Source organism: Balearica regulorum, chromosome 13 (assembly GCF_011004875.1).
Source record: "Balearica regulorum gibbericeps isolate bBalReg1 chromosome 13, bBalReg1.pri, whole genome shotgun sequence".
Lineage (NCBI taxonomy): Eukaryota > Metazoa > Chordata > Aves > Gruiformes > Gruidae > Balearica > Balearica regulorum.
This window is the reverse complement of record NC_046196.1, coordinates 10,433,026-10,442,881: the sequence shown is the minus strand read 5'-3', so window position 1 is coordinate 10,442,881 and position 9,856 is coordinate 10,433,026. Positions and strand designations below refer to the sequence as shown.

Genomic DNA, 9,856 nt, shown 5'->3' with positions numbered 1-9,856 from the left:
GCACCGCCCAGGGCGGGGACCGCTGCCGGGGCTGCCCGAGCGCCGCCTGATCGGAAAGCGGCGCGGCCGCGGCTGGCAGCGGCGGGGCGGCCGCGAGGGGCCCGGGGCGGCGGCGAGCCGCGGTGGGGCCGGCGGCGCTGGGCGTCCGTACGGGCCGGCCGGGGAGAGGGAGGAGCGGGGTCCTCCGCGGGCCCGGGTGAGGTCACTCTTTGTGGCTGCAGTTGGCAAGATGGCGCCGGTGCTGGTGGAGAAGAAGCTGCTGGGGCCGGACGGGCCTGGCGGCGCCGAGCTCCCCAGCGAGGAGGAGGAGGGACAGAACCTCTGGTGAGCGCGGGGGTGGTGGTGGTGGTGTCAAGGCGGGGGGCGGCACCGCGGCGGCACGTCTGCTCTCGGGAGTCCCGCGCCTGTCACGGTGGGGTCTCCCTGCTCTGCTGAGCCGCCTCAGCCCTGCCGCGGCGGGCGTGAGCCCCTGCCTCGGCCGGCCTGGAGTGGAGGGTGCGCCCCGCTCGGCCGGAGCGGCGGTGGGCGCCGGCTGCGGGGCCGCGCTCGGGCCCCGCTGACAGGAGCGGCGGGAGGCGGCGCGGCGGCACGCAGCTGCCTGCGGCGGGGGCCGTCCCGCCCGGCGGCCGGGGCGCCGGGGCCGGTGAGGAATGCTGTCCTTCCCGGCTTGAAGGGGTTCGTGGGGTGCGTGAGGGGGGCCCCGCAGCCGCATGAACGAGGCCAGGATCGCTGCGAGTATGAGGGAGAGCAGGTGTGCGGAGCCCGAGAGATTTGGTTCTGCGGGACAGGCTCCAGGAGACTCGGTCTTTTGTTTTCCCGTCGCTTATCTCTGAGTAACGCTTTTAAAAATACTAATAGTGGCAGGAAAAACTGCGTGTGAAACACAGTAATGGATTGTGGGAAGAGTTAGTCATCAGTTGAAAAGTAGTGTTTTACAGTAATGGGAGCTTTTATAAGGGGAAAAACTTAAAAAATGTTATTGCCTGTGTTTTGGAAATTATAAAAGGCGGCATGCTTTTGGTCTTTTAAAATGAACTTAAGTCTTCAACTGTAACATCATATCTAGTTTGTAAATAGAATGACTGTAACTGGATTGGTTGGTGCAGATCTGCTGAGCTCATCGGTGCTGTCAAATGGGCAATGTGTGGGTTGTGTTTGCATGTGTGCGCGCATGTGTGCGTGCCAGTCTAACAAGAGTGATGCTGTTTTTCTAGGTCCTCAATACTGAGTGAAGTTTCTACCCGATCAAGATCTAAATTGCCATCGGGCAAGAATATTCTTGTTTTTGGTAAGTAGCAAATGTAAGCACTTGGGTGGTGGTTTGGCTTTTTTTGTAAAAATAAAGCGTGTTTAAAACAACGATGTGAATGAACTGACACATCAGTTTGTTAAAATTATGTAACATGATCTACGGTATTACTGTCTTAAGGCAGATAAATTTACTTTCTTTTTGGTTTATGGTGTTAGATTTACAACGTATATTTAAATAAATATGAGCTGTTGGATTTAGCCGGAATACTTGAAAGAAAACAACAAATAAGTGTGGTCCAAAACCATACAATGATACTTCTGATTACCTAAACGTGTTTTGGATTACCTAAATGTGTCTTTTTTTCCTGTAAAAACTTACTGGCAGGTGATGATGGTTCAGGTAAAACTACGCTTATGGCTAAAATACAGGGAGCAGAGCATGGCAAGAAAGGAAGAGGGCTGGAATACTTGTATCTAAATATTCACGATGAAGACAGAGATGGTAAGTTCATTTTATATGTAATCTCTTTGCTGTAAATAAGTAGCTGACATGGGTTTTTCATAACTGTGGTTTCATCAGTGTATTTTGGGTTACGCCCAAGTAGCTGGTTCCAGCATTGTTCTGTATGTTTTAGAAGCTATATCAGTTTCATAAGAGTGAAATGCTTTTTATATTCGGTATACATTCTTCCTCTTGTCCTTCTTATAGCTTGACCTGTGTATGAGGAAAAAGTACACTTGAGCAGCTCTCGGGATCCATTTACTTTTAGGGTAGATATATCTGCTGATGTTGACTTACTAGCAAATATATTGTCATTTGGTACGACTACTTGATAACTATAGAAAGTAAGTGATACATCTATGAGAATTTAATTTGTAGTATGGATTTCTGGGTGTGACGTTTTGGTGTTTTCTTGGTGGGGGCTGTGTGCAGAATTTTAGTTAACTATAGCTGAGATGTTTTGTTAGAGTTGAATGAGTGAAGAACAGAACTTAATGTCAGAATTAGTATTTCCTTTTCTCAAATTGGAGCTTGCCTCTTTGGCCCTTGTCTTTCTCTTTGTTGATGATGGCTGTTCCTTACTATATGGGAAGGACCATTTAAAAGCAGGTCTAATGATCAGAATACTCCTGTTTTTAGGAAGATTAGGGACAGGAAGAGATGAGGAGTGAGTTCATTATCCTTGCTTCTAAATCTGCCTCTGCTTGTCTCATTTTGGGCAAACCGCTGGACCTCTTTGTTAGTTTTCCTCCTCAAAAGTGAGGAATTACAATCTTCCTATTCATGACTTCCTTCTGAGTTTTCAGTTCAGAAGAGGGAAGCAATGAGGGTGGTTCATCCGTGTTCCTGAAAGCTGATGAACTAGGAAGATCCTATATGGTATTTTGGAAATGGAAATGTACTGAAGGCTCGCATGAGTGATTAAGTACCATATGTGACTGGTTGTTATGGAGATTGGTCCTGTGCTCACATGGTAATAAACTGTCTTCGGATACTAAGTTAAGCACAATTAAAGGATGAGTACACTGCCTGTGTCTTCAGTGGCCACCTAATCTCGCAGTTCCTAGAAGTTTTTTGTGCCGTAATTTTAAGTGCTGAGCTGTTCTTGGCTTCTTGAAGTTCTTGGTGTAAATGCTTTCTCACCACGCGCAATCTTCTTTAGTACTGCATAAATACTTTAAGGGGAAAAAAAACCTCTATGATTGAATGTTAAGACAGCCTGTGACATCAGACTTCTTGCAACATCAAAGGGTATAGTATAAGCAGAAAAATATTTGGTGTGCTATTTTTGCTGGTGCTGTCTATCAAACCTCAAGTGTGTCTCTACTTTGGAAATATTTTGGGGCTATTCCTGAGTATCTGGAAGTGATAAGTATTTGAGGTGGTTAGGAGAAGCCTGTCCTACGAACTCAGGCAGCACAAGCAGGAAAAAAAAGAGACCTCTTTGACTACCAGACTCGGCTGGAGAATTCAGGTCTTCATGCATCCCTTTAATGGATGTGTTAGGATGTAGTAATACATGCCTTTGTCCTTTCTGTCCCATTAGTGTCATCAGGAAGCAAAATAAATAGCAAAGTGGGTCAGGACCTCCCAGTAGGCAAAGATAACACGCTTCCTTCTCTAGGACAGGTTTGGGTTTGTTTCTTTAAACCCTTTGCGTGCTTTAGATGTGCATATGTTCAGATAGAGATTTGGGAACAAAGCCTTTAAAACTGACCCACAGTTCTTGGAAGCCATAAAGAAACTGAAGATAGACATTCAGGAGTTTACTATCGCATATTCATTTTTGAGGGTATCTGCTTTTTCTTACACCCTAACCTATTCAAGACCAGCAAACCACAAAGATTTTGAGGGGTGTCAAATCAACACTGGTAATCAAAACTCTCTAGTGGAGTGAGAAGATCTTTTCATCTTCTTTCCCAGGTGCTAGATTTCTTTGCTCTCTTTGCCTTTTTCTTCTTCATTTCAGAAGAGTTTATTCTGTCCAGAAGAAGTATTTTGATCATAGTGCTGAGTCATTATCTACCTCCCACCTCCCTTTGGAAATCTTAAGGAAAATCTTCTTGTTGCTTCTTAACCCCCCCACCCCTTCCTCCCTAAGGGATATTTGAATCTGGCTCCTCCTGCATTCGAAGTAGAATTACTCTAGATTGCTAGGTGCATATCTTAGTTTACGGTTACTTTTGTCTTTTTCCCTAAAGATTGCATCAGTTATTAAATTGTGGTTTTTCTTTTTTAAACAAATGCATAGAAAACATTTCTTTTTTGAAGGACCTCTGTGGCTAATACAGGTGCCCACTAACTTTTTTGTTTTCAGTGTCATCTGCTTGTTTCTTGGCAGTGGCTGATACCCGGCTTGGGTGGCAAGATACACGTCACCACTGCGTTGGTAATTAGCTGGTTCAGTTCTGTTAGGTGTCAGTCGTTTGATGTAGCATGCGATACTTTGGTCCCTAGATCTGAGGATAACTTAGAGCAAGTCCACTACTGAATCACTACCTGAAAAATCTCCTTCCTAGGGTATATCCCAAATTCTGCCTAGGCATTTGTTCAAGAAGAGGTTTGGGGATGCCTCAGAAGCAATCCTGAGAGAGAGGATTCTCCTAGATCATTAGCTCCAGGTATAATACCCTTGGAGCATATGGCTTCTGCGTACATGACACCATAGTTCATCTGGATGAAAGCACTTTTAGCACTAGCTGTGAAGTTAACTCAGAATATTAAACGACCTCGGAGCTCAGGCCCTAGAGTCCTCTGGTGGCGGAATTTCTCAGGGACTGTGGCCAGTTTTAATTTTTTGCCTTTCTTTGTGATCAGCAGATGTTTTGTGTCTATGCTGATTAGTCTGCTTTTGAGAGCTGAGAATCTTAATTCAGAGGCTCTGCATAATTTTGTTAAAGGATATGTATTTCTAGAGTAGCTTTCAGAGTCTCTTGCAGTGATGGGGCACAGTTAAAGTGAGGATGTACAGTAAGACAAACTACATCTCCTGGTTTTGTAGCAATACTGTATGGGTTAGCTGGCAATTCTAAACACCGTAGAGAACTTTCAGTTGAACTGCCTCTGTTCAGTTGAACAAATGCAATACAGTTCTCCTGACTGTGCCAAATGTGCCAGTGAAGTAGCGCCATTCTGTTGTTCCATTCTTACTCATAGCAAAAACAAGTAGTCTTGGGTTTTTTGCCTCAGGTTTGGACTGGCCTCAGTCATATCATATGCATATTCCAGTTGAGCTGGTTGTTCCAGATTGAGCCAAGTGCTGCTGGTACACTGGTTTCTGATGGGAAAATCGTAGTTTTCCTGAAAATTATTTTTCCCTGTTTTGCTTCTTTCACAGCCTGGACAAGGGGTATCTAATTATCACTGATAGCTTTTGAATAAATGCAGGAGATATAGTTGCAATTCACAGAATCAACCATCTGCAGTAAAATTCATCAAAGCTGGAAAATATTTTTCATGGCTAAAGGGACAATGAAATACTGACAGGATGTAGAACTGTAGTTTTAGCAGCTGTTTTAGTAGTCTTTAATATGTGGCACTTGCATTTCCAACAGAATCTGGTAATTGTTTGCTCTGTTTTGGTATCTCATGTCATAGCCACTATGAAAGGTCCAGTTAACATTCACATCATATGACTAACTAGGAGCTTGACGTGATGCTGACAAAGTTGAATTTGCCATCAAGTCCTTGCCAAATTGTGAACAACCAGTACTGTATTTTTAAGCATGTTTTATATTTGTGGTAAATGTAAATCACAAGCCATACCTGTTTACTGTAAGAAAGGAGGAAAACCTTCCATTTTCATACAATGTTACCTTTTTTTTTAAGAACATTTTAATGTGAGTGCTAGACTTCCAGTCTTCCTAACAGATTGATTTGAGTTTGAGTGATAGTTCCAACTGCATTCTAGTTCCACCTCTATTCTAGTTCCTGTCTGTATTCTAGATGTTAAGCAGAAAATAAATCCTTTAAGCAGGACAAAGGTGTTTAGCAAACAAAACCTTTGTAACCTTTAGATATTGGCTTTAAAAAGTGACGTAGAAGCAGTGAATTATGTTTGCTTCAGGAGACAGTTGTGCATAGACATAGGTAATGTCTATTAATAGCCTTTAACTCATAGAAAGCTCCCAGGGCAGATTTCTGCTTTGGGGAATATACAAAGGATGCCTCCGGAATGCAGAGATAAGAGTCCTGTGTAGATGTTTCATTTACTGTCATGTAATAATAAATGTGTAACTGTGTTCACATTATGTCCTAGTTTCCTTTCTGTTTTTTCCGAACTTTTACCAGGCTCTTCCTCTGTCTTCTGATAACTTTAGGTTCGTACATCCAGTGCTGTGAGAATCCTGTGTGATAACTGTGAGACAGTTTCCTGAAGTGGGGAGGAGGGAGGGGGAGAACAGTTGATGAGTATGCAAAGGTGCATTTCTTAGATACACAGTGATTATCGTAACTGTTCACTGTAAAGGATAGATCTGAGATGCACAGTTGGAAGTAAGATCTTTAATTTGAAAGCATAACTGTTGGCCTATTTGTGTGATGACTGATATTTGAATGTCTTAAGACATTCAATCAGTGCTTAAGTGGGAGCATAACAAATGCTAAATGAAGACTGCCTATGTGTAGCATCTTCACAGAATCATAGAATGGTTTGGGTTGGAAGGGACCTCAAAGATCATCTAGTTCCACCCCCCCCCCCCCCCCCCCCCCCCCGCTACAGGCAGGGACACCCTCCACTAGACCACTTTGCCCAAAGCCTCATCCAACCTGGCCTTAAACACTTCCAGGGATGGGGCCTCCACAACCTCTCTGGGCAACCTGTTCCAGTGCCTCACCACTCTTGACCACACTCTCACCACTCTTGACCACAACTCTTTAAGTGCGACCATCCAGCCAATACCTTATGCACCGAGTGGTCCATCCATCGAATCCATGTCTCTCCAATTTAGAGACAAGGATGTTGTGCGGGACAGCGTCAAATGCCTTGCACAAGTCCATGTAGATGACGTCAGTTGCCCTTGCCTTGTCCACCAACGCTGTAACCCCATCATAGAAGGCCACCAAATTTGTCAGGCGCAATTTGCCCTTAGTGAAGCTGTGTTGGCTGTCACCAATCACCTCCTTATTTTCCATGTGCTTGATGTAATCCGTCTGACTTGGCTGTTCAGTAATTTTATCCAATACCTGATCAGAAGAGTAGTAGGTACATCTTGTACTTTTTTCTCTTTCCAGTTTCCTTAGTCAAGTTTTTGCCTTTTTGTAGAGCCAGTGTTTTTGATCCTGATGGATTCTTTCTTTCTTATGATAGCCACAGCATCTGGATTTATTTTGTGAAGTTTAAAGTTTTGGAGTGTAGGGCAGGGAAATAAAGTGAGGCAGAGTAATTACGAAACTCCGTAGCTGTTCTGAAAATCTAGGTTCTGCAGTGATTGGTTTGCTGATCTATGTATTTCAGAATTTACATATCTTGTATGTAATACCTATGGATACCCACTGTTGTTGCCTCTGTACAGCCTTGGTATGATAGGGAATACTTTGGAAGAGGTAGTAGGAATACTAGGAAGAGTCTAGAAGACAGAAACAAATGCAGTTGTTCCTTTTCAGGAGGAAGTTTGGAGGGTAATGTAATTTTTATTTATTTATTTTTTAAAATTTGAACAGTATTGGTTGTTTAGAACCTCATACATCATTCCTGCATGATGCTCCATTTTCAGTTTCTTCTGTTCTTGCCAAAGTTCATGTTTGGGGTGAAACTTCTCATGCCAGCTGTCTGTCCCAGCTGGTTTCCCACTCGCCTCACCTTACATTTCAACAAAAAAATGTCCAATTGCTATCAATACACTGAGGGAGGGGAGAAACACAAAAACTAAAATACCACAATTTTGTCCGGTACTCATTCTGTAAGGAGCCTGCAAGTAAGTCAGTGTGAATTAAGAGCAGGTAGCACAACTTCAAAGTTGGGTAGCTTGTAAGTTTATCCTGTGTTTGCTCCTCCTACTCCTGTGTTAGAAACCTAAGCTGCTTATTGCTTGTATCTTGTTTGCAGCTTATTTCTGTTGTGAGATGTCATTAGTATGTTAAACCAGCTTACGTGTCTGAGGGACACCGAAGGCTTCCCTGCTGGACTCAGCTGTAACAACCTCCTTTTGAACTTGCAGTTACATATATGTCACATGTATTCTAGTTTTTACTTGGAATATACGTATTTCAAATTCAGGAATGCTGTGCAGCATTTTAAAAACTGTTGTATCAGCTGTCCTTAGTAAAAGCCAAAGAACAGAAACTATTTTTTTAAATGAAAAGATTCTGAACCAAGAAAAAATCCTGTTAAATGAAAGCATCTACCAAGTAATACAGGCATTTACATATGCAACTGTGTTAATAAACAGGCAAGGTCTGCTGGTAGCTGGGTTTTGGTCTTTCATTTAACACTAATGTACTCATCTGTTTACTTGTAGACTAGCAAAGCAAAAAGTTGACATCTGTTGAGTTACAATTGTACCTTTTGCTTTCAGATCACACTCGCTGTAACGTTTGGATTCTGGATGGAGACTTATACCATAAAGGGCTATTGAAGTTTGCAGTTTCTGCAGAATCCCTGCAAGACACCATTGTAGTCTTTGTTGCAGATATGTCTAGACCTTGGACTGTTATGGAGTCTTTACAGAAATGGGCCAGTGTCTTGCAAGAACATATTGATAAGATGAAAATTCCTCCAGAGGAGATGAGAGACATGGAACAGAAGTGTAAGTCTGTGCATCCAGACGTTCTTGTCCTTTTTTTTTTTTTTTTTAAACTATTGCAACTTTCTTTTGTAATGATAAATTTCTTCAGATTAGTGTTTTGAGAATGGGTTGGATAAGAATTACTTTGAAGTTGTGATTACAACTCTAATTCAAACAGATTATTAGGCTTTAAAATAACTCTTCCAGTTTTGCTGTGCTAACAAAACATCAGGTGAAGTAATGGTCTTAATCCCTTGCAGTAATGAGATTTTGGTAATTTTATTTTTAAAAAGGCCACTTTTAAAAAAACTAACTTAATACACAATCACATTTTTTAAAATAGTGACAAAATTCAGTAATGAAGTGAGCTGTGCTTTCTTTGGCATCTAAGCCAGGTCCCGTTCCTCTACTCTGTCTTCCAGTAGTTCTCTTTGCCCTTGTTTTTCACAAGGCTCAGACTGTGATCCTGGTACATCTAATTGTCTCTTACTACAGCCATTCCTACCCTCTGACTTTAGGAATGCTGTATAAATTAACTTTCTTTCCTGGCATATCTGTGGCAGGAAAGAATCTGGTGCTGGCAAGCAGTCATCGCTGCAGTATTGTTTCCTGCAGCTTCTTTTCTTTCCTAAAATAGTTTTGAATGCTTCTTGAGAGTTTTGTCTGTTTTCATATTGAATTACTCCAAAATAAATTCCTTCAGCGGAAAAGACCGTAGCAACATGCATTCCTTTTCAGCTGAAGTATAGATTCAGAATGATCCTTGATGGCTGCTAGCTGTACTGTTCAAACCTTGCAAATACTGTCTAGTAGCTTCCTCAGATTCACTTTAGGGAGCAGTGTAATCTGTTTGGCATGTGAGCATTCAGACGTGTTTGTACAGCTGATCTACTTTCTGAGTGTTAAATACTACTTTCCTGAAAGGCTTGTGCCTATAGCATACTAGATAGAGTTTAAACTTAATCATTGAAACCACCTGGGTTTGATCACCAGGTTATATTATAAAAAAAAAAGTAGTGTCTGACAATTTTTAAGGGAAAAGCATTTTTTTTTTTGTACGTGTAAGAGATTTTTTTTAGGAATCGGAGATGGAAAGGCAGTTCTAGTCTCAAAATACAGCAGCTAACTGGATTTGCCCTTTTCTGAGACACAAAAAATTTTATGGCAATCCAAATAACTGTCGAGTCTAAGCACTTAAATTTTACTTTTGAAAAGAGAAGTGTTTTCAGGCTTCACTAAGAGCGTACTGTGTTTGGGGAACTTAGAAGACATTCCAGTAGTATTGTCTTAGAGATTTCTAAATTAAAGTATCGTAGAAATTCCTAGTTTCTCTTGCGCTTTAATAGAGTCGATGGAAAATTTGAGAGCTGCCTAAATC

The 9,856-nt window shown here is 42.2% G+C and overlaps 1 protein-coding gene across 1 annotated transcript in view; it reads left to right on the top strand.

Moving 5' to 3' along the window:
* The first annotated feature begins 4 nt into the window (after positions 1 to 4).
* Positions 5 to 9,856, top strand: part of DYNC1LI2 (dynein cytoplasmic 1 light intermediate chain 2) — a 28,141-nt gene continuing 18,289 nt past the window's right edge. The window contains exons 1-4 of the mRNA XM_075765662.1: positions 5 to 324; positions 1,215 to 1,288; positions 1,637 to 1,753; positions 8,269 to 8,499. Of these exons, the coding sequence (XP_075621777.1) occupies positions 230 to 324; positions 1,215 to 1,288; positions 1,637 to 1,753; positions 8,269 to 8,499 (517 nt within the window). The 5' untranslated portion in view covers positions 5 to 229. The remainder of the gene's footprint in view (positions 325 to 1,214; positions 1,289 to 1,636; positions 1,754 to 8,268; positions 8,500 to 9,856) is intronic.